This window comes from Triticum aestivum, chromosome 7D (genome assembly GCF_018294505.1).
Source record: "Triticum aestivum cultivar Chinese Spring chromosome 7D, IWGSC CS RefSeq v2.1, whole genome shotgun sequence".
Lineage (NCBI taxonomy): Eukaryota > Viridiplantae > Streptophyta > Magnoliopsida > Poales > Poaceae > Triticum > Triticum aestivum.
This window is the reverse complement of record NC_057814.1, coordinates 378,417,259-378,443,924: the sequence shown is the minus strand read 5'-3', so window position 1 is coordinate 378,443,924 and position 26,666 is coordinate 378,417,259. Positions and strand designations below refer to the sequence as shown.

The following is a 26,666-nucleotide window of genomic DNA, read 5'->3' as shown; positions in this document are numbered from 1 at the left end:
TATAGTGATGTGCATTACCGAGTGGGCCCAGAGATACCTCTCCGACAATTGGAGTGACAAATCCTAATCTCGAAATACGCCAACCCAACAAGTACCTTTGGAGACACCTGTAGAGCACCTTTATAATCACCCATTTACGTTGTGACGTTTGGTAGCACACAAAGTGTTCCTCCGGTAAACGGGAGTTGCATAATCTCATAGTCATAGGAACATGTATAAGTCATGAAGAAAGCAATAGCAACATACTAAACGATCGAGTGCTAAGCTAACGGAATGGGTCAAGTCAATCACGTCATTCTCCTAATGAGGTGATCTCGTTAATCAAATGACAACTTATGTCTATGGCTAGGAAACATAACCATCTTTGATTAACTAGCTAATCAAGTAGAGGCATACTAGTGACACTCTGTTTGTCTATATATTCACACATGTATTATGTTTCCGGTTAATACAATTCTAGCATGAATAATAAACATTTATCATGATACAAGGAAATAAATAATACTTTATTATTGCCTCTAGGGCATATTTCCTTCACACAGCTCCTAGCTTGGGTAAGCACCCCCATCCCCATGGCCGTTTCACATTCCAGATCCTCCTTCTCTTATCTTTTGTGTGTGTGTGTGTGCTCAACTGCTCATGAAGCTTCTCTCTTCTCCATGGACGGGCCTCACCAGGCAGCAACAAGCCATCTCAAGGGAGTGGATTCTCAAGTCACCCCACTTCCAATCCATGGACGCCATCCACAAGGACCAAGATGACGACGCGCACATCCTCCCTCTCCGGTGAGTGACCCCACATCTCCTACCTCTGGCTTCATCTCTTTCTCTTGTGCTGCTCTAGGTAGGTGGTACTATATGCTCTGTTTCATGGCTATGTGTGTAGTGCTTGATGTGCTTCGATTATACTCTTGTGTCATATCATGGGAAAGATTATGTTCCGTATCTACTATCACCTCCACATTACTTACTTGTTTGTTTGATATATTCAGAGCTGCAGGCACCCTCCGTGGATGAGGACGACAACCAGGGCATCCATGGTCGACAGCTCGATGGCTCCTCGGGTAAGCAACACCCCCACATGGTCGCTTCAGTTTTCAACGCCTTCTTTTCTGTTTGTGTGGGCTGAAAATGTGTGAGCTTTATATGGCACAAGGGTGTGCATTCACTGATGAATCATTATATCTTTGATATTACGAATGTTTGAAGTCTGAACCTCCTATGTACGACGATGTGTATATTCTGTAAAATGTGTATTTTCGTCATTTGTCTGACAGTCTAATACTGAGCTTAAACATGTACTCTTGGATGATATGTGTGAGTTGTGGACTTCCTGCCCTTTATCACAAATCTACAGTACGTGCTTCAGAATTTAGTTGGCATAAGATTAACTGTGATTTTTATTTTGAGGAGGAAAGAGTACCTTGTTGAACCAACTCTTTGGGACTAATTTTAGGGAGAACCTACTCGGCGGTCCTGATGTTGCACTCGGCAGCGGCGCCGGCGGTGGCATCGTCTTGTTTCAGATTTACTGAATGTGAGTGTGCATCAAGTTTCAGATTTGTGCAAGAATCATCTTGTGTCTTTCGCGTTGTGTCTTTGTGTTGTTGAATTCAGGTTCCTGTCTTTCTGTTCGTGGAAAATCTTGTTCCTCCAAATATATTTGAGAGAGAGAGAGAGAGAGGATTGCGATCTTGCTTGGGTCGTGTAATCAGATTTAAAGGACACTATTTATAGTAGATAGGCATATGGTTCATTGCTAGCTTGCTAGACCTGCGTGGCAAATGCCAGTGTGTATTTATGCAAGGTATAGCTTTCTGGATAAGTAATACCCCTTTATCTGTACATATAGTGGCCATGAAGGGTGGCTGAGCCATCAGGAGCGGCAGCGGTGGCCTGCTGTGGACGCTGCTGCGGCTCCCTGTTCTTCATCGCCTGCGTCTACCTGCTCCGTGCCGACCCCATGTATATCCTCTCCTCCCCGTGCTTCTCTTGCCTAGGAGGCAACTCTTCAGTGTGCTTGACATGGTCCATCTTCTCCTCCCCATTGCTCTCTCTAATCCCCCAATGTTCACATTTGGTCTGCTCTTGTCTTGTAGATGTGCAGGAAGAAAAGGGCCATAAGATTGTACAGACAGATTAGCATGTTGTTCTGTTCAACCACATTGATCCTGGTAAACACGATGTAGGCAGTGTGGCGTGGATAGCCGATGCTTTAAAATAATTATAGCGTTGATCCACTTTTCACATACTGAATCCTAATAACAGGGAATAAGGGCTAGGATCAAATACAATGAGTAAGTAGCAAAATTAGAACGATCATTGTCGATTAGAAGCATTCATCCGGATGGATTTATGAGATGCATGTATGATGATGGCTCCAGTTCAAGTGATGACATAGCACTAGCTGAAATAGAAATTTAGTGAGCATCTTCGCGTTAGATTTCATTTAGTTTCAATTAGCATTGGGCACTGGCTGGTTTCAATCTTGCTACCATCTATTTGGGAGCCCCCTTCTAGAGGTTAGCACGGATGAAGTGGCAGCCACTGATTGCATTGTAAACAACATGAATAGTGAGCCCGATGAGCAGGCTAACGGTGCGGGCGAGATCAGTTAGTACGACAGATAGAATGTTCATGCATATTGAAATGTGCCTTATTGACTAAATTTGATATTAACATGTGTTGTTCACCTTACGCGCAGATATGGTTGCAAAGGTTGAAGAAGAGTATGTCGATCCAGAGCCTACGCAAGCTACCACCCCCAGCCAACAGTAAGTTCCTGCAAGACAAACACAACAACATGTGTGTGGCATAAGTAAATAACTGAGTTAATTTTGTTCCTATGATATGACCTGAAACATCTTCGCGTTAGATTTCATGTACTTACTAATGCTTTGACCTGAAACTGGAACCACTGTAGCTGTTCTGCTGCCAATATAACTTCGTTTGCATTTAGTTTGTCGTAATATTAATTCAGGTTCTATAGTCTGCTAGGTTAAGTTGTTTATTCAGTTAAGTTCCCATCTAATTGCCTGAATTAGTCATGTATGGAGAGCAGCTGAAAGTTAGAACAGGGTATGCAACAATAGTGTGATTTATGTTGCTGGAAGTACTGCCAATGCTCTTGTCATTTTTTAGCTTTGCTCTCGGTTTTGTTGGCAAGGGGTCTTTGGTCATGAATCCATATTAGAATGTAAATAGTTCGGCACCAAGGGACAATCGAAATTACTATCATGATATTCTAGGTAGTAATTACTCAAAAATAATTTTTTTTGTTCTTTCAGTTTTCTCCTTTAGTTTGGTATGATGATGAGTTGATGCCCCCGTCATGTAATTATTCCAAGATAACATGAGTGTAATATTTCTGGGAGAAATATTATTACGAATGGAGAAAGCTTTATTTCAGGCATCTCAATTATCATCCTAATATTACAATCAGACTATCTTGGATGAAAGACATAGTTCGTGTGCATCATGACATTCCCTGGAATATTTCTTTCTACGTAATCATTCATGTGTGTGTATGTGGGTATGTTTGTTGGTAGAACATGGGCCTCCTCATAGCTCAGCGATTTCTGGCCGTCGGATCTCTTGTTTGATGCGTTTTCAGCCGTCAGATCAGGCCACTGAAGGACCTCGGCCGTTGGATCGACCCGGTAACACTGCTACAATAAATAGTTACCTCCCGCTGTAAAAGATCTCGTGCCACCGCCTGTAATTCTCGTGCCACGCCGAGGGCATTTTAGTCATTTCATTATAGGGTATAAAATCTCACCAGCTCCATGTAGAACCCTAGCCGCTCGCCCCGCCGCCTCGCTCGCCCTGCCCTGCCGTCTCGCCCGTCCCGCCGCCCCGCCGTCTCGCCCGCCCCACCTCCCCGCCCCGCCCCGCCCGTCCCGCTCGCCGTGGCCATGGCCGATGACCGTGGCCCCGCCGTCCCGCCCTGCCGTCTCGCCCGTCCCGCCGCCCCGCCGTCTCGCCCGCCCCACCGCCCCGCCCCGCCCCGCCCGTCTCGGTCGCCATGGCCGTGGCCGATGACCACGGCCCCGCCGTCCCGCCCTGCCCGTCGCGGCGGCCATGGACGGTCCTTGCTGCGGCGCATCCCCAACCGGTCCTCCTTCTCCTCCTCCCGCACGCGCGCCGCGCCCTCACCTCTCTCTCTCTCTCCCTCCAAACCCTACACCGCGCCCGCCTCCCAGCCCCGCCGCCGTCCAGGTCCAGCCCCATGCTGCCGTCGTCTTCTTTGCCCAGCGGCCGCCGCCGCACCGCATGCTCGTGTGCAGGGGCGAGAAGGGGAACCACCGCCCGCCCCGGAGCGCGAGAGGTGAGACAGCGCCCAGATCCACGGCGGCATCGACGTGCCGTCGTCGACCTGAGCCGCTATGGTCTCACCCTGCTGTGCTCCTTCCCCTCCACGGCTCCTAGCTCGGGTAAGCACACCCCATCCCCATGGCCGTTTCACATTCCAGATCCTCCTTCTCTTATCTTTTGTGTGTGTGTGTGTGTGCTCAACTGCTCATGAAGCTTCTCTCTTCTCCATGGACGGACCTCACCAGGCAACAACAAGCCATCTCAAGGGAGTGGATTCTCAAGTCACCCCACTTCCAATCCATGGACGCCATCCACAAGGACCAAGATGACGACGCGCACATCCTCCCTCTCCGGTGAGTGATCCCACATCTCCTACCTCTGGCTTCATCTCTTTCTCTTGTGCTGCTCTAGGTAGGTGGTACTATATGCTCTGTTTCATGGCTAGGTGTGTAGTGCTTGATGTGCTTCGATTATACTCTTGTATCATATCATGGGAAAGATTATGTTCCGTATCTACTATCACCTCCACATTACTTACTTGTTTGTTTGATATATTCAGAGCTGCAGGCACCCTCCGTGGATGAGGACGACAACCAGGGCATCCATGGTCGACAGCTCGATGGCTCCTCGGGTAAGCAACACCCCCACATGGCCGCTTCAGTTTTCAACGCTTTCTTTTCTGTTTGTGTGGGCTGAAAATGTGTGAGCTTTATATGGCACAAGGGTGTGCATTCACTGATGAATCATTATATCTTTGATATTACGAATGTTTGAAGTCTGAACCTCCTATGTACGACGATGTGTATATTCTGTAAAATGTGTATTTTCATCATTTGTCTAACACTCTAATACTGAGCTTAAACATGTACTCTTGGATGATATGCGTGAGTTGTGGACTTCCTGCCCTTTATCACAAATCTACAGTACGTGCTTCAGAATTTAGTTGGCATAAGATTAACTGTGATTTTTATTTTGAGGAGGAAAGAGTACCTTGTTGAACCAACTCTTTGGGACTAATTTTAGGGAGAACCTACTCGGCGGTCCTGATGTTGCACTCGGCAGCGGCGCCGGCGGTGGCATTGTCTTGTTTCAGATTTACTGAATGTGAGTGTGCATCAAGTTTCAGATTTGTGCAAGAATCATCTTGTGTCTTTCGCGTTGTGTCTTTGTGTTGTTGAATTCAGGTTCCTGTCTTTCTGTTCATGGAAAATCTTGTTCCTCCAAATATATTTGAGAGAGAGAGAGAGAGGATTGCGATCTTGCTTGGGTCGTGTAATCAGATTTAAAGGACACTATTTATAGTAGATAGGCATATGGTTCATTGCTAGCTTGCTAGACCTGCGTGGCAAATGCCAGTGTGTATTTATGCAAGGTATAGCTTTCTGGATAAGTAATACCCCTTTATCTGTACATATAGTGGCCATGAAGGGTGGCTGAGCCATCAGGAGCGGCAGCGGTGGCCTGCGGCGGACGCTGCTGTGGCTCTCTGTTCTTCATCGCCTGCGTCTACCTGCTCTGTGCCGACCCCATGTATATCCTCTCCTCCCCGTGCTTCTCTTGCCTGGGAGGCAACTCTTCAGTGTGCTTGATATGGTCCATCTTCTCCTCCCCATTGCTCTCTCTAATCCCCAATGTTCACATTTGGTCTGCTCTTGTCTTGTAGATGTGCAGGAAGAAAAGGGCCATAAGATTGTACAGGCAGAACAGGATGTTGTTCTGTTCAACCACATTGCCCCTGGTAAACACGATGTAGGTAGTGTGGCGTGGATCGCCGATGCTTTAAAATAATTGTAGCGTTGATCCACTTTTCACATACTGAATCCTAATAACAGGGAATAAGGGCTAGGATCAAATACAATGAGTAAGTAGCAAAATTAGAACGATAATTATCGATTAGAAGCATTCATCCGGATGGATTTATGAGATGCATATATAATGATGGCTCCAGTTCAAGTGATGACATAGCAGTAGCTGAAATAAAAATTCAGTGAGCATCTTCGCGTTAGATTTCATTTAGTTTCAATTAGCATTGGGCACTGGCTGGTTTCAATCTTGCTACCATCTATTTGGGAGCCCCCTTCTAGAGGTTGGCATGGGTGAAGTGGCAGCCACTGATTGCGTTGTAAACAACATGAATAGTGAGCACGATGAGCAGGCTAACGGTGCGGGCGAGATCAGTTAGTACGATAGATAGAATGTTCATGCATATTGAAATGTGCCTTATTGACTAAATTTGATATTAACATGTGTCGTTCACCTTACGCGCAGATATGGTTGCAAAGGTTGAAGAAGAGTATGTCGATCCGGAGCCTACGCAAGCTATATTACCACCCCCGGCCAACAGTAAGTTCCTGCAAGACAAACACAACAACATGTGTGTGGCATAAGTAAATAACTGAGTTAATTTTGTTCCTATGATATGACCTGAAACATCTTCGCGGTAGATTTCATGTACTTACTAATGCTTTGACCTGAAACTGGAACCACTGTAGCTGTTCTGCTGCCAATATAACTTCGTTTGCATTTAGTTTGTCGTAATATTAATTCAGGTTCTATAGTCTGCTAGGTTAAGTTGTTTATTCAGTTAAGTTCCCATCTAATTGCCTGAATTAGTCATGTATGGAGAGCAGCTGAAAGTTAGAACAGGGTATGCAACAATAGTGTGATTTATGTTGCTGGAAGTACTGCCAATGCTCTTGTCATTTTTTAGCTTTGCTCTCGGTTTTGTTGGCAAGGGGTCTTTGGTCATGAATCCATATTAGAATGTAAATAGTTCGGCACCAAGGGACAATCGAAATTACTATCATGATATTCTAGGTAGTAATTACTCAAAAATAATTTTTTTTGTTCTTTCAGTTTTCTCCTTTAGTTTGGTATGATGATGAGTTGATGCCCCCGTCATGTAATTATTCCAAGATAACATGACTGTAATATTTCTGGGAGAAATATTATTACGAATGGAGAAAGCTTTATTTCAGGCATCTCAATTATCGTCCTAATATTACAATCAGACTATCTTGGATGAAAGACATAGTTCGTGTGCATCATGACATTCCCTGGAAGATTTCTTTCTACGTAATCATTCATGTGTGTGTATGTGGGTATGTTTGTTGGTAGAACATGGGCCTCCTCATAGCTCAGCGATTCCTGGCCGTCGGATCTCTTGTTTGATGCGTTTTCAGCCGTCAGATCAGGCCACTGGAGGACCTCGGCCGTTGGATCGACCCGGTAACACTGCTACAATAAATAGTTACCTCCCGCTGTAAAAGATCTCGTGCCACCGCCTGTAATTCTCGTGCCACGCCGAGGGCATTTTAGTCATTTCATTATAGGGTATAAAATCTCACCAGCTCCATGTAGAACCCTAGCCGCTCGCCCCGCCGCCTCGCTCGCCCTGCCCTGCCGTCTCGCCCGTCCCGCCGCCCCGCCGTCTCGCCCGCCCCACCTCCCCGCCCCGCCCCGCCCGTCCCGCTCGCCGTGGCCATGGCCGATGACTGTGGCCCCGCCGTCCCGCCCTGCCGTCTCGCCCGTCCCGCCGCCCCGCCGTCTCGCCCGCCCCACCGCCCCGCCCCGCCCCGCCCGTCTCGGTCGCCATGGCCGTGGCCGATGACCGCGGCCCCGCCGTCCCGCCCTGCCCGCCGCGGCGGCCATGGACGGTCCTTGCTGCGGCGCATCCCCAACCGGTCCTCCTTCTCCTCCTCCCGCACGCGCGCCGCGCCCTCACCTCTCTCTCTCTCTCCCTCCAAACCCTACACCGCGCCCGCCTCCCAGCACCGCCGCCGTCCAGGTCCAGCCCCATGCTGTCGTCGTCTTCTTTGCCCAGCGGCCGCCGCCGCACCGCATGCTCGTGTGCAGGGGCGAGAAGGGGAACCACCGCCCGCCCCGGAGCGCGAGAGGTGAGACAGCGCCCAGATCCACGGCGGCATCGACGCGCCGTCGTCGACCTGAGCCGCTATGGTCTCACCCTGCTGTGCTCCTTCCCCTCCACGGCTCCTAGCTCGGGTAAGCACACCCCATCCCCATGGCCGTTTCACATTCCAGATCCTCCTTCTCTTATCTTTTGTGTGTGTGTGTGTGTGCTCAACTGCTCATGAAGCTTCTCTCTTCTCCATGGACGGACCTCACCAGGCAACAACAAGCCATCTCAAGGGAGTGGATTCTCAAGTCACCCCACTTCCAATCCATGGACGCCATCCACAAGGACCAAGATGACGACGCGCACATCCTCCCTCTCCGGTGAGTGATCCCACATCTCCTACCTCTGGCTTCATCTCTTTCTCTTGTGCTGCTCTAGGTAGGTGGTACTATATGCTCTGTTTCATGGCTAGGTGTGTAGTGCTTGATGTGCTTCGATTATACTCTTGTATCATATCATGGGAAAGATTATGTTCCGTATCTACTATCACCTCCACATTACTTACTTGTTTGTTTGATATATTCAGAGCTGCAGGCACCCTCCGTGGATGAGGACGACAACCAGGGCATCCATGGTCGACAGCTCGATGGCTCCTCGGGTAAGCAACACCCCCACATGGCCGCTTCAGTTTTCAACGCTTTCTTTTCTGTTTGTGTGGGCTGAAAATGTGTGAGCTTTATATGGCACAAGGGTGTGCATTCACTGATGAATCATTATATCTTTGATATTACGAATGTTTGAAGTCTGAACCTCCTATGTACGACGATGTGTATATTCTGTAAAATGTGTATTTTCATCATTTGTCTAACACTCTAATACTGAGCTTAAACATGTACTCTTGGATGATATGCGTGAGTTGTGGACTTCCTGCCCTTTATCACAAATCTACAGTACGTGCTTCAGAATTTAGTTGGCATAAGATTAACTGTGATTTTTATTTTGAGGAGGAAAGAGTACCTTGTTGAACCAACTCTTTGGGACTAATTTTACGGAGAACCTACTCGGCGGTCCTGATGTTGCACTCGGCAGCGGCGCCGGCGGTGGCATCGTCTTGTTTCAGATTTACTGAATGTGAGTGTGCATCAAGTTTCAGATTTGTGCAAGAATCATCTTGTGTCTTTCGCGTTGTGTCTTTGTGTTGTTGAATTCAGGTTCCTGTCTTTCTGTTCGTGGAAAATCTTGTTCCTCCAAATATATTTGAGAGAGAGAGAGAGAGGATTGCGATCTTGCTTGGGTCGTGTAATCAGATTTAAAGGACACTATTTATAGTAGATAGGCATATGGTTCATTGCTAGCTTGCTAGACCTGCGTGGCAAATGCCAGTGTGTATTTATGCAAGGTATAGCTTTCTGGATAAGTAATACCCCTTTATCTGTACATATAGTGGCCATGAAGGGTGGCTGAGCCATCAGGAGCGGTAGCGGTGGCCTGCTGTGGACGCTGCTGCGGCTCCCTGTTCTTCATCGCCTGCGTCTACCTGCTCCGTGCCGACCCCATGTATATCCTCTCCTCCCCGTGCTTCTCTTGCCTGGGAGGCAACTCTTCAGTGTGCTTGACATGGTCCATCTTCTCCTCCCCATTGCTCTCTCTAATCCCCCAATGTTCACATTTGGTCTGCTCTTGTCTTGTAGATGTGCAGGAAGAAAAGGGCCATAAGATTGTACAGACAGAATAGCATGTTGTTCTGTTCAACCACATTGATCCTGGTAAACACGATGTAGGCAGTGTGGCGTGGATAGCCGATGCTTTAAAATAATTATAGCGTTGATCCACTTTTCACATACTGAATCCTAATAACAGGGAATAAGGGCTAGGATCAAATACAATGAGTAAGTAGCAAAATTAGAACGATCATTGTCGATTAGAAGCATTCATCCGGATGGATTTATGAGATGCATGTATGATGATGGCTCCAGTTCAAGTGATGACATAGCACTAGCTGAAATAGAAATTTAGTGAGCATCTTCGCGTTAGATTTCATTTAGTTTCAATTAGCATTGGGCACTGGCTGGTTTCAATCTTGCTACCATCTATTTGGGAGCCCCCTTCTAGAGGTTAGCACGGATGAAGTGGCAGCCACTGATTGCATTGTAAACAACATGAATAGTGAGCCCGATGAGCAGGCTAACGGTGCGGGCGAGATCAGTTAGTACGACAGATAGAATGTTCATGCATATTGAAATGTGCCTTATTGACTAAATTTGATATTAACATGTGTTGTTCACCTTACGCGCAGATATGGTTGCAAAGGTTGAAGAAGAGTATGTCGATCCAGAGCCTACGCAAGCTACCACCCCCAGCCAACAGTAAGTTCCTGCAAGACAAACACAACAACATGTGTGTGGCATAAGTAAATAACTGAGTTAATTTTGTTCCTATGATATGACCTGAAACATCTTCGCGTTAGATTTCATGTACTTACTAATGCTTTGACCTGAAACTGGAACCACTGTAGCTGTTCTGCTGCCAATATAACTTCGTTTGCATTTAGTTTGTCGTAATATTAATTCAGGTTCTATAGTCTGCTAGGTTAAGTTGTTTATTCAGTTAAGTTCCCATCTAATTGCCCTGAATTAGTCATGTATGGAGAGCAGCTGAAAGTTAGAACAGGGTATGCAACAATAGTGTGATTTATGTTGCTGGAAGTACTGCCAATGCTCTTGTCATTTTTTAGCTTTGCTCTCGGTTTTGTTGGCAAGGGGTCTTTGGTCATGAATCCATATTAGAATGTAAATAGTTCGGCACCAAGGGACAATCGAAATTACTATCATGATATTCTAGGTAGTAATTACTCAAAAATAATTTTTTTTTGTTCTTTCAGTTTTCTCCTTTAGTTTGGTATGATGATGAGTTGATGCCCCCGTCATGTAATTATTCCAAGATAACATGAGTGTAATATTTCTGGGAGAAATATTATTACGAATGGAGAAAGCTTTATTTCAGGCATCTCAATTATCATCCTAATATTACAATCAGACTATCTTGGATGAAAGACATAGTTCGTGTGCATCATGACATTCCCTGGAATATTTCTTTCTACGTAATCATTCATGTGTGTGTATGTGGGTATGTTTGTTGGTAGAACATGGGCCTCCTCATAGCTCAGCGATTTCTGGCCGTCGGATCTCTTGTTTGATGCGTTTTCAGCCGTCAGATCAGGCCACTGAAGGACCTCGGCCGTTGGATCGACCCGGTAACACTGCTACAATAAATAGTTACCTCCCGCTGTAAAAGATCTCGTGCCACCGCCTGTAATTCTCGTGCCACGCCGAGGGCATTTTAGTCATTTCATTATAGGGTATAAAATCTCACCAGCTCCATGTAGAACCCTAGCCGCTCGCCCCGCCGCCTCGCTCGCCCTGCCCTGCCGTCTCGCCCGTCCCGCCGCCCCGCCGTCTCGCCCGCCCCACCTCCCCGCCCCGCCCCGCCCGTCCCGCTCGCCGTGGCCGATGATCGCGGCCCCGCCGTCCCGCCCTGCCGTCTCGCCCGTCCCGCCGCCCCGCCGTCTCGCCCGCCCCACCGCCCCGCCCTGCCCCGCCCGTCCCGCTCGCCATGGCCATGGCCGATGACCGCGGCCCCGCCGTCCCGCCCTGCCCGCCGCGGCGGCCATGGACGGTCCTTGCTGCGCCGCATCCCCCGCCGGTCCTCCTTCTCCTCCTCCCGCACGCGCGCCGCGCCCTCACCTCTCTCTCTCTCCCTTCCATCCCTGCACCGCGCCCGCCTCCCAGCCCCGCCGCCGTCCAGGTCCAGCCCCACGCCACTGTCGTCTTCTTTGCCCAGCGGCCGCCGCCGCACCGCATGCTCGTGTGTAGGGGCGAGAAGGGGAACCACCGCCCGCCCCCGGAGCGTGAGAGGTGAGACAGCGCCCAGATCCACGGCGACATCGACGCGCCGTCGTCGACCTGAGCCGCTATGGTCTCACCCTGCTGTACTCCTTCCCCTCCACGGCTCCTAGCTCGGGTAAGCACCCCCATCCCCATGGCCGTTTCACATTCCAGATTCTCCTTCTCTTATCTTTTGTGTGTGTGTGTGTGCTCAACTACTCATGAAGCTTCTCTCTTCTCCATGGACGGACCTCACCAGGCAACAACAAGCCATCTCAAGGGAGTGGATTCTCAAGTCACCCCACTTCCAATCCATGGACGCCATCCACAAGGACCAAGATGACGACGCGCACATCCTCCCTCTCCGGTGAGTGACCCCACATCTCCTACCTCTGGCTTCATCTCTTTCTCTTGTGCTGCTCTAGGTAGGTGGTACTATATGCTCTGTTTCATGGCTATGTGTGTAGGGCTTGATGTGCTTCGATTATACTCTTGTATCATATCATGGGAAAGATTATGTTCCGTATCTACTATCACCTCCACATTACTTACTTGTTTGTTTGATATATTCAGAGCTGCAAGCACCCTCCATGGATGAGGACGACAACCAGGGCATCCATGGTCGACAGCTCGATGGCTCCTCGGGTAAGAAACACCCCCACATGGCCGCTTCAGTTTTCAACGCTTTCTTTTCTGTTTGTGTGGGCTGAAAATGTGTGAGCTTTATATGGCACAAGGGTGTGCATTCACTGATGAATCATTATATCTTTGATATTACGAATGTGTGAAGTCTGAACCCTCCTATGTACGACGATGTGTATATTCTGTAAAATGTGTATTTTCATCATTTGTCTGACAGTCTAATACTGAGCTTAAACATGTACTCTTGGATGATATGCGTGAGTTGTGGACTTCCTGCCCTTTATCACAAATCTACAGTACGTGCTTCAGAATTTAGTTGGCATAAGATTAACTGTGCTTTTTATTTTGAGGAGGAAAGAGTACCTTGTTGAACCAACTCTTTGGGACTAATTTTTAGGGAGAACCTACTCGGCGGTCCTGATGTTGCACTCGGCAGCGGCGCCGGAGGTGGCATCGTCTTGTTTCAGATTTACTGAATGTGAGTGTGCATCAAGTTTCAGATTTGTGCAAGAATCATCTTGTGTCTTTCACGTTGTGTCTTTGTGTTGTTGAATTCATGTTCCTGTCTTTCTGTTCGTGGAAAATCTTGTTCCTCCAAATATATTAGAGAGAGAGAGAGGATTGCGATCTTGCTTGGGTCGTGTAATCAGATTTAAAGGACACTATTTATAGTAGATAGGTATATGGTTCATTACTAGCTTGCTAGACCTGCGTGGCAAATGCCAGTGTGTACTTTTGCAAGGTATAGCTTTCTGGATAAGTAATACCCCTTTATCTGTACATATAGTGGCCATGAAGGGTGGCTGAGCCATCAGGAGCGGCAGCGGTGGCCTGCGGCGGACGCTGCTGTGGCTCCCTGTTCTTCATCGCCTGCGTCTACCTGCTCTGTGCCGACCCCATGTATATCCTCTCCTCCCCGTGCTTCTCTTGCCTGGGAGGCAACTCTTCAGTGTGCTTGACATGGTCCATCTTCTCCTCCCCATTGCTCTCTCTAATCCCCAATGTTCACATTTGGTCTGCTCTTGTCTTGTAGATGTGCAGGAAGAAAAGGGCCATAAGATTGTACAGGCAGAACAGGATGTTGTTCTGTTCAACCACATTGCCCCTGGTAAACACGATGTAGGTAGTGTGGCGTGGATAGCCGATGCTTTAAAATAATTGTAGCGTTGATCCACTTTTCACATACTGAATCCTAATAACAGGGAATAAGGGCTAGGATCAAATACAATGAGTAAGTAGCAAAATTAGAACGATAATTATCGATTAGAAGCATTCATCCGGATGGATTTATGAGATGCATATATAATGATGGCTCCAGTTCAAGTGATGACATAGCAGTAGCTGAAATAAAAATTCAGTGAGCATCTTCGCGTTAGATTTCATTTAGTTTCAATTAGCATTGGGCACGGGCTGGTTTCAATCTTGCTACCATCTATTTGGGAGCCCCCTTCTAGAGGTTGGCACGGGTGAAGTGGCAGCCACTGATTGCGTTGTAAACAACATGAATAGTGAGCCCGATGAGCAGGCTAACGGTGCGGGCGAGATCAGTTAGTACGACAGATAGAATGTTCATGCATATTGAAATGTGCCTTATTGACTAAATTTGATATTAACATGTGTCATTCACCTTACGCGCAGATATGGTTGCAAAGGTTGAAGAAGAGTATGTCGATCCGGAGCCTACGCAACCTATATTACCACCCCCGGCCAACAGTAAGTTCCTGCAAGACAAACACAACAACATGTGTGTGGCATAAGTAAATAACTGAGTTAATTTTGTTCCTATGATATGACCTGAAACATCTTTGTGTTAGATTTCATGTACTTACTAATGCTTTGACCTGAAACTGGAACCACTGTAGCTGTTCTGCTGCCAATATAACTTCGTTTGCATTTAGTTTGTCGTAATATTAATTCAGGTTCTATAGTCTGCTAGGTTAAGTTGTTTATTTAGTTAAGTTCCCATCTAATTGCCTGAATTAGTCATGTATGGAGAGCAGCTGAAAGTTAGAACAGGGTATGCAACAATAGTGTGATTTATGTTGCTGGAAGTACTGCCAATGCTCTTTGTCATTTTTTAGCTTTGCTCTCGGTTTTGTTGGCAAGGGGTCTTTGGTCATGAATCCATTGTAGAATGGAAATAGTTCAGCACCAAGGGACAATCGAAATTACTATCATGATATTCTAGGTAGTAATTACTCAAAAATAATTTTTTTTGTTCTTTCAGTTTTCTCCTTTAGTTTGGTATGATGATGAGTTGATGCCCCCGTCATGTAATTATTCCAAGATAACCTGACTGTAATATTTCTGGGAGAAATATTATTATGAATGGAGAAAGCTTTATTTCAGGCATCTCAATTATCGTCCTAATATTACAGTCAGACTATCTTGGATGAAAGACATAGTTCGTGTGCATCATGACATTCCCTGCAATATTTCTTTCTACGTAATCATTCATGTGTGTATATGTGGGTATGTTTGTTGGTATCTACTCACTATATTATATACTGTGTTATTCAGAGATCCCGGGCCCTGCTGGGAGATCAAAGGCTGGAAGTGCATGCAAGAGGGCATGTTAATCAGGCAGATTATCATTCAAAGTGTGGATCTATGATGCTTGTGGCGCAGGTCCTGTTTCTCTCATTCCTCCCTCCCAATCCTCAACTTTCTGGATCATGGACGTAATCTGGGCACAGTCACATCTTTTTTTTGGTAAATGCATATGAGCAACGAACTTGGGAGGATTTTTATTCTGTTGTTAGTTTGCTTCATCTAAATATATGATGTATTAATTTGTACGCTGATGAACAATTTGGCTGATACATATGGTTCCTTAGCTTATATTTCCGACCATTACAGTTAGGTGTCTTGATTGGCTTTGTGACTTGATAACATATTGTGGTTCGACCAGATTGGATTGCGAGATGCGACATTATGCAGGGGAGTCCTATTTTTATTTCAAAAGCTCGGTATTTTTTTTACAATGGATGGCACAACTTAGGCACGCTTCGCTTCTTTGCCCAACTTGTTCCCGGAATGTTTATTTTAGTTCCTTCCCGCTTCAGTTCTTTTTTATCTTTAGGCTGAATGATAGAGTGGAGATGTTAAACTCCTTCATGATTTGAACATGGTGATAAGGAGAACATCTTTTTTGAGTTATGATTTATTTGAGATGTTTAGACAACGATTGCTACTTTCAAATTGATTTGATATGTTTCTCTGAAGTTTCATTCATTTCATGTGTGTTCAGGTATATATACTAGAAGTTGTTATGGCTCACTTCCATTTATATCATGTTGACACGGCGAATCAGCTGGTTAGAATTCTGTATATTTTTCTTCACCTTGTGAGAGGCACGTCTTTCAACCAAGAATGTCACCAGTGACTATCCGGAGGACATGGTAAGAATACAATCTCAACACTTGCATTTTCATCTCCTTCTACCTTTTTGTTTCTTGAGGTGTTAGAATTTGTGGGAAACAGTTCTGGATTTTTTTTGTGTATGGTAGTTTGCAAGTGAATTTGCGACTATTTTGGATACTGTCCCCAATTAAGGTTAATTAGAAATTGTGGATGCACACGTGGTTTGTGTTCTTTATCATGGGGTATCTGTTCTTTTGCACATAGGTAGAACGTGCAATATAAAGATTAATTAAAGGTATACATTAGTGTCTATGCATTTCTAATCTCTGTTGAACTGATGAAAGGATGCACAATTATGTTTCTACTTAGGAAAACCAGTTTGATTAGAGTTTTTCGTTCACGTGAACTTTGGGACGGTCAATGTGATGTTCATTTAGCTTTCGACTATGCAATGTGAGGCAAGCCGCGCCCCCTATATCACGTTTGTGGTAAATGTAGCAAAGCTTGTGCCTACCCTTTTAGTATCAATATGGTTCAGATGCAATATTTTTTATTTCATTTTTTTGCTTCCATCACACACATATGGCATTAAAGTTCTTTATCATGTATGTAGGCAGAGTTGCTGTATCACTTACTGATGCTCTTATGGTAAACTGTACAATATTAAGGTGTTGGGCCCAGAAACAGGACGAGTAATCCTCTTTCAAGGTTAGTTTTGTGCCTACTTCTTTATGTACATAACTCGTGATTTGATGAATAGTTAAGTTCCCTATATTTTAGTATTTTTTCTCTTTCTCTTTCTCTTTCCTATTTATGGTTCCGGAACTGAACTTCTACCATTTTCTACAAAATTAGAAGAGCAAATAATGTTGACAAATGATTATGATTGCTTATTTATTTTCTTGGTGTTAGATTACTATTGTGGAGAAATGTAATTACTTACATACCAATACCATGAGTCCGCTGTTCATTAATGTTCACCAAAAATGATGATAAATTTGGTAATTAATTGGTGTCTATTAAGTGTAAACTTTATTGAAAAATATTTTGTGTTCCGGGCCTATGAGTCTTTGTTTTGTTTGTTTTCCAGAGCACACAGTAAATACAACATAGCACAGAGCAGTAGCCTTTGGAGCAGGTTACAGTTTCTACTTGGTGTTGGAAGGATTTGGAGCAGGCTACATCTATGATGACACAGATTGGTTATGCAGGATCTCTTGGTAATGAAACTCTTCCATTGGTTGTACCTAATCTTGTATGTTCCATTCTTTTTCCTTTTGAGTGGATTGCTATATGGAATACCATCTATTTCTAATGAATTTATATGTTGCTTGCTACCTTTTTTAATTAGATAGATCTAATAACTATACCAATTAATAGATTTTTTTGTGACTGATATATGATTCAATGATATAAATGCTATATATTTTGTATCCGATATGCAAGGTTACTTGAATCTCCTCGCATTTTTTTTGCCATTGTTGCTTTGTATGGAAAATAGCCTACTTAGTTGATTTTGGTTTAGCCCTGTATGTGGTTTGCTTACTCAATATTGACCTCAGTGCCACTATGCCTGCTTCTGAAACTCTTTAGCACTGATATATATGCTCTATTACTCTTAATCAAGCTGCTTTTGTACTGAACTCTATGTCATGCTGCACTTACTCAGGCTAAATCCTTCTGCTTTACCATTAGGACAACAAATAGTGGTTACTTCTCATCTGAGCTTGAGCTGTGGTGAATGCGACCGATGTTTCGACCGCATATGAAGATGTAGTTCTTTTGGTTTATCAACTAATATTATCGTATATAGACGTGATGCCTGTACAGAGGCGATTTGAATCAGTATGGTAGCAGACTACCTTGTTCTTATCATAAATTACGTGTGATCACCACTATGAGACAGTCCTTCAGATGGATTTACCACTTCATGGTTATTGTAAATTATGAACGAATTATGTAGTTTTAGTATCGGTTCTTTAATCTACTTCCTTTGCATGTGTTATTCTTTATTAATGCATATACAAAACCTGGATTCCTACTAACTTATCATTACCTGATTGATCAAAATGTTGGGACCGGCACCCTCGCGCCAAGGCGCGATCCCAATCTAGTGGGTATGAGTGTGGGCGGCGTGATCAATCCACCGGAACCAAACCATGGAATGGAACCCGATTCTACCACCTGTCTACATCACGTTTGCATGCTGTACGTGAAAACTGTGCAACGTTGCACGCATGGCTAGGCCACGCAAATATTGTGCCTTATTCTTCTCCCAACCTTTCGGTAAGCATCCACATAAATCCGTTGATTCATATACTCGGAGCCACTTCCGGATCGTCATCGTCATCATCATGAACTATACCATTCAGTACACGTGCCATGATAAATATATTCTCCGTCCAAAAAGGATAAAAGAAAGGTGAGATTGGAATTTAGCAATATGTGAGATCCTTGCGTCTAGAGTCCTCAAAGGACAAAATTAGCTTTCTTCTCAACGAGTCGTCACTTGCCACGAGTCATTTGCACTGGAAATAAATACTATAGCTTCTATTTTTACAAAAAAGGCATCCAGATCTCTTATAAAAGTTCATTATAAATACAAAGCATTTTAAACATAATAAAAATTATATCGAGATACTTAGACCACCAAACTACAAATACTACCGCGAATGAGCCGATGACGCGTCGTTGTCGCCGCTCCCATACCAGAGCCGGTTTGACCTTATCGATGACAGTCGGGAAGTCTTCATGCACGTGCCCTTAAGGACGAGTGCCCTGGAGCCGCAGTCGTCGTTGTTGAACCCTTGAATCGTTCTGAAGTGCCTGACATCATAACTCGCTGCCGCACACGCATGACAAGAAACTCTAACCTCACCGTGCCGAGGAGACGACAGGAATCTACGCCAGAGCTCTGTCGATTCTGTCCAAATGATGAACTCGAGGAGGATTGGAGCCCGAAAAACCAACTCAACAAACATGCGTCGTCATCCGCCCAAACGCCGCCCTGCAAGGACTAAAAAAAATCCTAACCTAAACTACTAGCCAAAGCAGAGGCACTGGGACTCTCCTCCCGCCATGGGCCGCCAGAGTGGCAGGCAGAAGGAAGATGAATCCACGGGTTAGTTGGTGGTGCTTGTAGGTGAGTTGTAAACCCTAGCCTTTGCTTGGGAAAAAGAACGCTTCGTTGGTGCGTTGGTCCTATGAGGTCTTAGCACGGTGACTTCCCGACTGTCTATCATAACAAATTATATCTGACTCTGGCGAGGAAGGGGCGATGACGGCAGCACGCCTTCGGCTCGTTTCAGTGTTTGTAGTCATCGCTAGTTGGTCTATGGATTCGAATGTAATTTTTATTATTTTTGATGTTCTTTGTACTGCCATGATTGAAAACAAATAGAAAGTTTTCTTATAAAAAAGAAAACGCTGCGCTAAAAACGGATGTAGTACTATTACTTTATTACTCACACAATAGTAGTGGGTCTGATACAGTTTCCACAGCGTCACGCTGGGAGAGAAGACCACGCCGCTCTCGCCTATTTAGCTGTTGCGTCTAGGCCCTCGCTCTTCTTTTTTTTAGAATTCTAGGCCCTCGCTCATGGGCTGCTTCCCTTCCCTCTTGGGTTTGCTTGCTAACTGGGCCTCACTCTGTCTTTGGCGTTCATATTTTCTCCTTTTCACCTTCATCGCTTCAGGTACATAGCTAACTTTGTCTAAAAAAAAAGGAAACGTTTCCTGACAGCAGGCCGGCGGAACGCTCCGCCGGTCCAACGCGCGTCACTCGATCGTTTAGATCGTACGCCTCATGTCTCGCGTCCCTCACGTAGAAACCACGCTTTTTGATGGCCCCACGTCCCCGCAGCCTGCCTTATCTACTTTAACTCGTCCTCCTCCACACATCTTCTTCAAAACACATCTCTTCTTCTCTCTCTCAAATAAGTCACAGTTCATGGCGACGCACGGTCCGAAAAGGAGGCTGCAACCGGTGCCGGAGGAGGCTGCGACCGACCATGAGACGGCGAGCATGGTCACCGCAGGATGGCGAGGATGGGGCAACGCTCCTCCGCTCCTCCGAGGAAAACCGATGTCGCAGTTTTTGCTACATGCTTCAACCAGCGTTTGAATTTGCTACAAACGGCATCACATACTGCTGCCACCGGCGTCATGTTTTGCTACAATGCACAAGTGGGTCGCGTTTTTGTTGCAACCAGTGTCGCATTTTGCTACAACTATTTTCATTTTTTGCTACATACACGATTGAAGCTTTTTCCGTCCATGGTTGAAACTTTTGTGTAAACTATTGAAACTTGTTTTGTTTTGAGCAGCCCTTGGTTAAAGCTCTCTCTATCATCTGGTTGAAACTTTTTTCATCTAAGGTTGAAGCATTTTGCGTCAGCTGTTGTATCTCCTCGTGAATCGCAGTGCCAGTTGAAGCTTTTTCATCTAGGGCTTGAAGCTTTTCCATCCAGGGGTTGAAACTTTTTTAACAACGTTTGCAACACAGAGGGTGTGCGACGGTTCAAGCCTTGCCTCGGTTCAGACGTGAGCTCGTCTTCGAGGGCGCGCGTCCGGTGATCTTCGCCGCCGCAGCTCCGACCGTCGCAGCGGAGTTGCGACCATCACCGGGGGAGCTGCAACCGGCGCACACGCTGCTGCATGCGCCGAGCCAGCATGAAACACAGGTGGCCACCGGCGGCGAGGGCGGCAACCGATGGCGAGGGCGGTGACCGGCGCCGGGGGCGGCCAAGCCCGGTGGTGCTTCGAGTCTGGGTGCCTCGCTCATCCATGGCGGCTAGATGTGTACACCAGCGGAGGAAGAAAATGAGCTGCGTTTGACTTGGCGAGGATTAGATCTGACGGTTAATATAGAGGTAAATCGGGCGGCTGCGGTGCGACCGGCCGAAACTTTCGGCCGGTGCACCGGCGCAGATTACTGCCAAAAAAAAAGGTACATAGCTAACTCGTGACACAGTCACTCATCACTGTGACCATCTCAAATGTGAGATTCGCACACATTTTCATAAAAAGATGACGTTTGAACCACCCTGAGCATAAAAGAAACTATCGCCACAAAATGCATTCATATTTCCACAAAACGATTCAGATTTCAAGTCCGGCAGCCATTCCAAGGACAAAAGTAAATATGTTGACAGGAACAAACAAAACACCCTTTCTTGGAACGAAAATATTAAGGAAGAAGAAACGGCTTCAAATTGAAGTTCAAACATTGGGGGGTGGCCAGATCTTGGCGAAGAGCTCCTCCACGCGCCGCGCCTGGTTCGCGTACCCCTCCAGCCCAGAAGCAAGCAGCTCCTCCGCCGCTGGCCCCATCGCCGCCGCCAGGCTCAGCTGGTCCCACTTCACAAGCTGCGTTCATCGCAACTACCCACTTAGCGCACAAATACCACATCAAAACTACACTTCTGTTCACATAAGATGTGAACAAGCCAAACGAACGAGCGAACGAACAAACCTCCTCTTGGCTGAAGTTGTACATCTTGTCAAGCGAAAGAGTCAGCCTCTGGACATAACCGTACTTTTCATCGGAATCGGTCACAGATTCATCCAAGGACTGCAGTATCTTCAGGGGCGCTATGATGTAGTCGATCCTAAAATACTCAAAAACATTAATTAGTACAGTACCTACCAATTCAGGTCCACAGTCTATATTAAGGGGAAAAAGGCAAGTATTTACCCCAGAAGGCTAAACACGTCTTGCTTGTTGCGCACGGCAGCGGCCATCAACTTTGTCTTGTACCCATTCTTGTGAATGTACACATACGCTTTCTTCACCTGAAATCCAGATCAGAATCATATATAAAGTCCAACTCCTAGCCAAGGAAATAGCACAGCATATTATGTAATCCACTGCAAATATGGAAAACTCGACTCGACGCCGTGTTATCTTCAGCATCTAATTGGGCAGACAAGAGCTCCTGAATAACCCTACTCTTGTTCATTCAAACTTTCCTTATTATTTTCATTAATTGTTCAATTAATCTATTCTCACCAAAAAACAGTATAAGTGTACTGCCATTCAACCCTAGTTCCCTTGCAACTCTCATTAACGCTAGTTACGATATAGCATGGCAAACCAGCATATGATGTGCTAAAAGAAATGATGAGAATTTTGCATCAAGTAAAAGGAAACAGTACAAAATGGGCAAAATACCCAGGACAGAGAACACAACAACAGCAGAAAGGACTGGAAATGGTCAGCACATTTTCGCTGTACAGGGAGCCCTGTTCATGGGCCAGACCCCTCTACAAGGAGGCTAATGTCGTCTTGAATGAGGCGTGCTGCTATTGAGCACATGATCGCAGTTTGGCTTTCAAGAGATGATGCGAATCAGGTGGAATTTTAAAATAATAGTCAGTGCTATTACTTGCTGGTAGTGACCGCAAAACTTTTGAAATTTTCACTTTTTAGCACAAAACATAGCTACCGTAAAGTACTGGGGAAAGCGACACCAGGAACATTAAAAATTGCAGAACTGCAGAGTAAAGAAGCCCTGTTTCCAGATATTAGCTTATGCTGATAAACACAAAAATGAAATGGTAACTGATGCTAACCAAGGCAAGCCCAGCATCTTCTCCCTTCTTTAAAGCTTCATCGATCTCTGGGTCACCAGAGTGATTCTTTGCCCAATCCTGTATAGTTTATGGTCATTGGTCAGCATAACATCTACTTACATTTTAGCGCGAGGTAATGAAAACAGAACATGGTAAATTTACCCGAATACGCCCCACAAATATTTGTACGACGGATGCACCAGCTTGCGCTGCAGCTGCTGCTTGTGCAAAACTTAAGAAGAAGACACACACAAGGCTTCAGTTATTAACTATCAGGTCAAAGTTACAAATTCTACAGAGAAAAAATATCTTTCCAAAATTGCCTTACTATCTTACATAAATTGAAAGTCTATGTAAGTGCACCTACAATAGTGCATGTCTTTTCGTAGTAAACATGTTCGTCTCAATAACTAGTAAGGCCTGTTGAGCTGTCTTGTGGAGCCTCCCATACAAAGGGGTGCCAACCCTCGCAAAGATATGAAAATCTTTGAGTGAAGTGCATTGTAGGTCCTCAAACTATTTCAGAGGTGTCACATAGGTCCTCGAACTATGAAAAGTGTCATCCAGGTCCCCGAAGTGCAATATGCGTGGCATCCAGGTCCTCGAACTATTTTAGAGGTGTCACGTAAGTCCTCGAACCCATTTTAGAGGTGCCGCATATGTACACACTTATTGCACTTCGAGGACCTTCGAGCACAATCCCGCAACTACTCATCATGTGAGATGAGTACTTCACTTATAAGTTACAAGACAGACTGGACTGACAACCTCTCCTTGTGCTAACACCAAAGCGCAATAGGTATTGATGTTGCCGACAGGCAAAAAATGGGATACTTTAGCCATTTAGCCCTCTTCAGCTTTCTACAAGTCCCATGCTAAGTAATTTAAAGACAGTTCTGTGGTTCCAAATTGTGACAAGAAGTTTCAGGCATCAAAGCATTGTAACATTAAAGAAGAGAGGGAAAAACATTCATACAACTCCCCACTACAAGAAATATGGTTGGGACCAAATTAAGCAAAGTGCATGTACGTGCCTGTAAACGAATGTTAGATGTGTTTGAGTTCCTTCAGATTCAAGTAATCTTGACGCTTCTATACCCTGATGATTGTAAACAAGTTGACGACAAAAATGCATAGTCAGCAGGTATGAACAAGACCACACTTAAGAGATTAATGCAGTGCAAACTTACTTGCCATGTAGCAGGAATTTTGAATAACAGACGTTCTGATGGGATATCATGTTCATTGTATATCTGCAACAGTTCATGCACCTGAACATAGAAATACCAAATATTTTTCATCAAACATAAGTTCTTTTTGTTTCTTCAAATGATATCAGCCAACAGCACACATGCTTTACTCTGAAGCATCAGCCAGACAAGGCTATGAGTAAAAAGCATATGCCAAAACTTAGATAATAAGTAACTACACATGCTCTCGGCCTTAACTTTAGGAAAAGATATTACAGACATCAAACGGATACTTGCAGTTAAATAGTACCATCACGACTAAGGTATGATTTGTGGGAATATTGGAAGTGAAGCAGAAGATACTCAATAAGTTCATCAATGTTGACAAATTGAATATGACAGTGATGAAAAGAACTCAAAGCAATCAAAAAAGAACGAAATGTTTGCCAAATCTGTTATCAATTTGGAGAGAGAAAATATTCACTCCGGAGCTAATAGTAAAGATTTGGCCAAACGAGGATGGAACCACGACCCGATCTGCTCGCTTTGCTGGCATACTTCAGAAGATGCTGTGCATCTGCTGGCACCTGCCTCTTCACCACTGCGCTATGGCGACGGGCCTTGCAGCTGTGACATCTCCCGACGACGCTGGCTCCTGCCTAATCTACAAGCTCACTTCTTCAGTCGTGGGAAGATGGTGCCCGCACCATCGCGTGCATGGAGCTCACTGGTGCAGCTTGTGTGGTGGCACGTTTGGAAGGAACGCAACGAGCACATCTTCACAAATAAGGCATCAACAACAACTGCCACATTCTACTGATTAAAATATGGGCTGGCTAATTGGACAGCCGCAAAGAGGATCAGAATCGATCAACTCATACAAAGACCCAGAGAGCCTGATTAGAATAGTTATGGAGCTGTGGTTGCCGTTGCCTGCATGAGCCATATGCAACTAAAATCCTCTTGTAACCGTGTACTACACACCCTGTACTCTCTCCCCCTAATGAATGAAAAGCCGATCCAGCATTTTTGTCAAAAAAAATTTGTTCTATCAATTAATGTCTAGCTAGTGGGGGGAAACATAGATATCCTAATTCTGTGTACCGTATGTAATATATCAAACTTATGTTAATGTTAGTGGTTATTTTGCTCAATATTCTGTTTAGCCCATTAGAAGTAAACAAATCCTTGTTTCATGGAAATTGTCAAATATACTTTTGTTTTTATTACTAAAACTAACTGATTACTTACTCATGCATACTTAAGCATCATCAATGTGATGAAAATAAGCTACTATGGTCTACAGATTGATGTTTTGCCCACATCAAAATAACTTGTCATCATTGAGAACACACAAAAATATTGGACTAATTAAACTGAAAGTAGATTCAAATAAATGAGGGTCTTGGTAAATACTTCACGTTCACGGTATGCTAGTAAAAATACTTAAGTTCATAACCATCTATGCAAATCACAATGTGGGTACTTTGGTACACAATTCAGTTACCGAACACGAGAACAACAAAAGAAGAAAGAAGCTCATACCCTCTGGACGATTCCTTGGGTATCGTAAGCCAATCGAGCATCTATTTCCGTGGACACTCTTCCAGGAACTTGAAGAGCCAGCTCAGCTCCAACATTCCCCAGGGCCTGCCAAATTTCGTATCAAATCAACTCGTCAGATGAACAGAACAGGTGATACTGAAACCGAAATGCAAAGTGCACCTTGGTAAGGTAACAGGACATCCGGTCCCCGGGCTTCTCCATTGTGTTACATTCACCATCTACCAATGCAGTATCTATGGCACTCTACAAAAAACACGCAGCCCGAGCACTAGTCATGTGACCCTTCCTTTGTTCAGTGTTCACCATCTGCCAGTTAAACATGCCAGTAATAATTTCTCACCTTGAACTTGGTATCCGGGAGCCCTGCGATCCCAAGCAACAGTGAAGAGCTCACGGTGGCCGCCGTCGGTGCAAACCTGCAATCGACCAGCAGTATCGTGTATCACTTACCATCGCCCCAACCAGATTCATTCAAAGGGGTACAGGAGCAAAGAGCAGAGCGGTTACCTCTCAAAATCATCGAACACGACTGTGTCCGGCACGATCTCGCTGAAGCTGGAGACCACGTCGAGCTCAGTTACGACCGCTGCAAGCAACCCACAAGCAGGTAGCGCGGATCAAGACTCAAGAACACCGAACATCATAACAGGCCGGGGGGCAGGAAGGAAACCAAGAGAGACCCAGTACCGCCCGCGGGGGAAGAGGGCGCGTTGCCGGCGGCGGCCCGTGCCACCACAACCGGCCTCCGGAGGCTAAAACCCGCGGGCTTAAGCGAGCTTGGTGACGAGCTCCACCTGCCGACCTGGAGCGGCGATCAAGAACGGGTCAGACCGTGCAAGCGGCCAAATCGAGCAAATGGGAGCTCGTCGGACGGAGGATGAAGAACGCGAGCGAGAGAGTGTACCTGGCGGGGGGCGGGGAGGAAGGGAGACGAGGTGGGTGCGGAAATGGAGAGCGCCATGGGTGGAGCTGGGATCGGAGGAAGTGGGGGAGTGAGAGCGTATATTTACAGGATCGCAAGTCGCATAAATTAGCTCGCCGTTTGGGGTTGGTTCATCAATTTATTGATGTGACGACTTTGCCCTCGGATGAGTCGATGGCTCATTTCTCTATGTGCGCCCCAAGTTTGAGTGTTTTTTTTAGATCCGGCAATTGCTGTTTTTTTTAATCCGTTGCATAGTCATGGAATAAAAAAATACCTGTCCTCTTTTCTTCTTTCTTTCTTTCTTCCGATATCACTTGGAGACCTTATTTAACTTTAGCAATTTTGTAGAATAAA

General features: G+C 45.5%; 2 protein-coding genes across 46 annotated transcripts; one reads left to right on the top strand and one right to left on the bottom strand.

Annotated features, from left to right (window-relative positions):
- The first annotated feature begins 715 nt into the window (after positions 1-715).
- On the top strand, positions 716-18,045 carry LOC123169409 (uncharacterized). Of its 45 annotated transcripts, none has more exons than XM_044587254.1 (24): positions 716-785; positions 992-1,063; positions 1,418-1,536; positions 2,704-2,773; positions 3,613-4,432; positions 4,559-4,666; positions 4,873-4,944; positions 5,337-5,417; positions 6,582-6,656; positions 8,442-8,549; positions 8,756-8,827; positions 10,466-10,535; positions 11,377-12,189; positions 12,313-12,420; positions 12,627-12,991; positions 13,093-13,173; positions 13,483-13,595; positions 13,729-13,814; positions 14,334-14,408; positions 15,216-15,323; positions 15,946-16,096; positions 16,672-16,766; positions 17,149-17,278; positions 17,728-18,045. In XM_044587254.1, the coding sequence occupies exons 5-13, from the start codon at positions 4,024-4,026 to the stop codon at positions 11,438-11,440; spliced, it is 1,059 nt and encodes a 352-aa protein (XP_044443189.1). In that variant the 5' UTR covers positions 716-785; positions 992-1,063; positions 1,418-1,536; positions 2,704-2,773; positions 3,613-4,023; the 3' UTR covers positions 11,441-12,189; positions 12,313-12,420; positions 12,627-12,991; positions 13,093-13,173; positions 13,483-13,595; positions 13,729-13,814; positions 14,334-14,408; positions 15,216-15,323; positions 15,946-16,096; positions 16,672-16,766; positions 17,149-17,278; positions 17,728-18,045. The 45 variants fall into 45 exon arrangements, 43 of the variants coding, with proteins under 43 accessions (XP_044443189.1, XP_044443184.1, XP_044443221.1 ...); XM_044587249.1 differs by having other exon boundaries at positions 2,704-4,432; positions 12,627-12,698; positions 12,913-12,991; XM_044587286.1 differs by lacking the exons at positions 11,377-12,189; positions 12,313-12,420 and adding exons at positions 9,182-9,300; positions 9,614-9,726; positions 9,861-9,935 and having other exon boundaries at positions 2,704-4,432.
- A 3,065-nt stretch (positions 18,046-21,110) lies between these two features.
- LOC123165449 (transaldolase) lies at positions 21,111-26,456 on the bottom strand. Its single transcript, XM_044583093.1, has 13 exons — positions 26,292-26,456; positions 26,075-26,189; positions 25,895-25,973; positions 25,728-25,803; positions 25,547-25,630; positions 25,367-25,471; positions 23,822-23,902; positions 23,666-23,730; positions 22,794-22,863; positions 22,632-22,709; positions 21,754-21,851; positions 21,532-21,667; positions 21,111-21,425 (listed from the first exon to the last, which is right to left on the bottom strand). Exons 1-13 carry the CDS (start codon positions 26,346-26,348, stop codon positions 21,279-21,281), a joined length of 1,191 nt encoding a protein of 396 aa, XP_044439028.1. The 5' UTR covers positions 26,349-26,456; the 3' UTR covers positions 21,111-21,278.
- Positions 26,457-26,666: the final 210 nt, after the last annotated feature.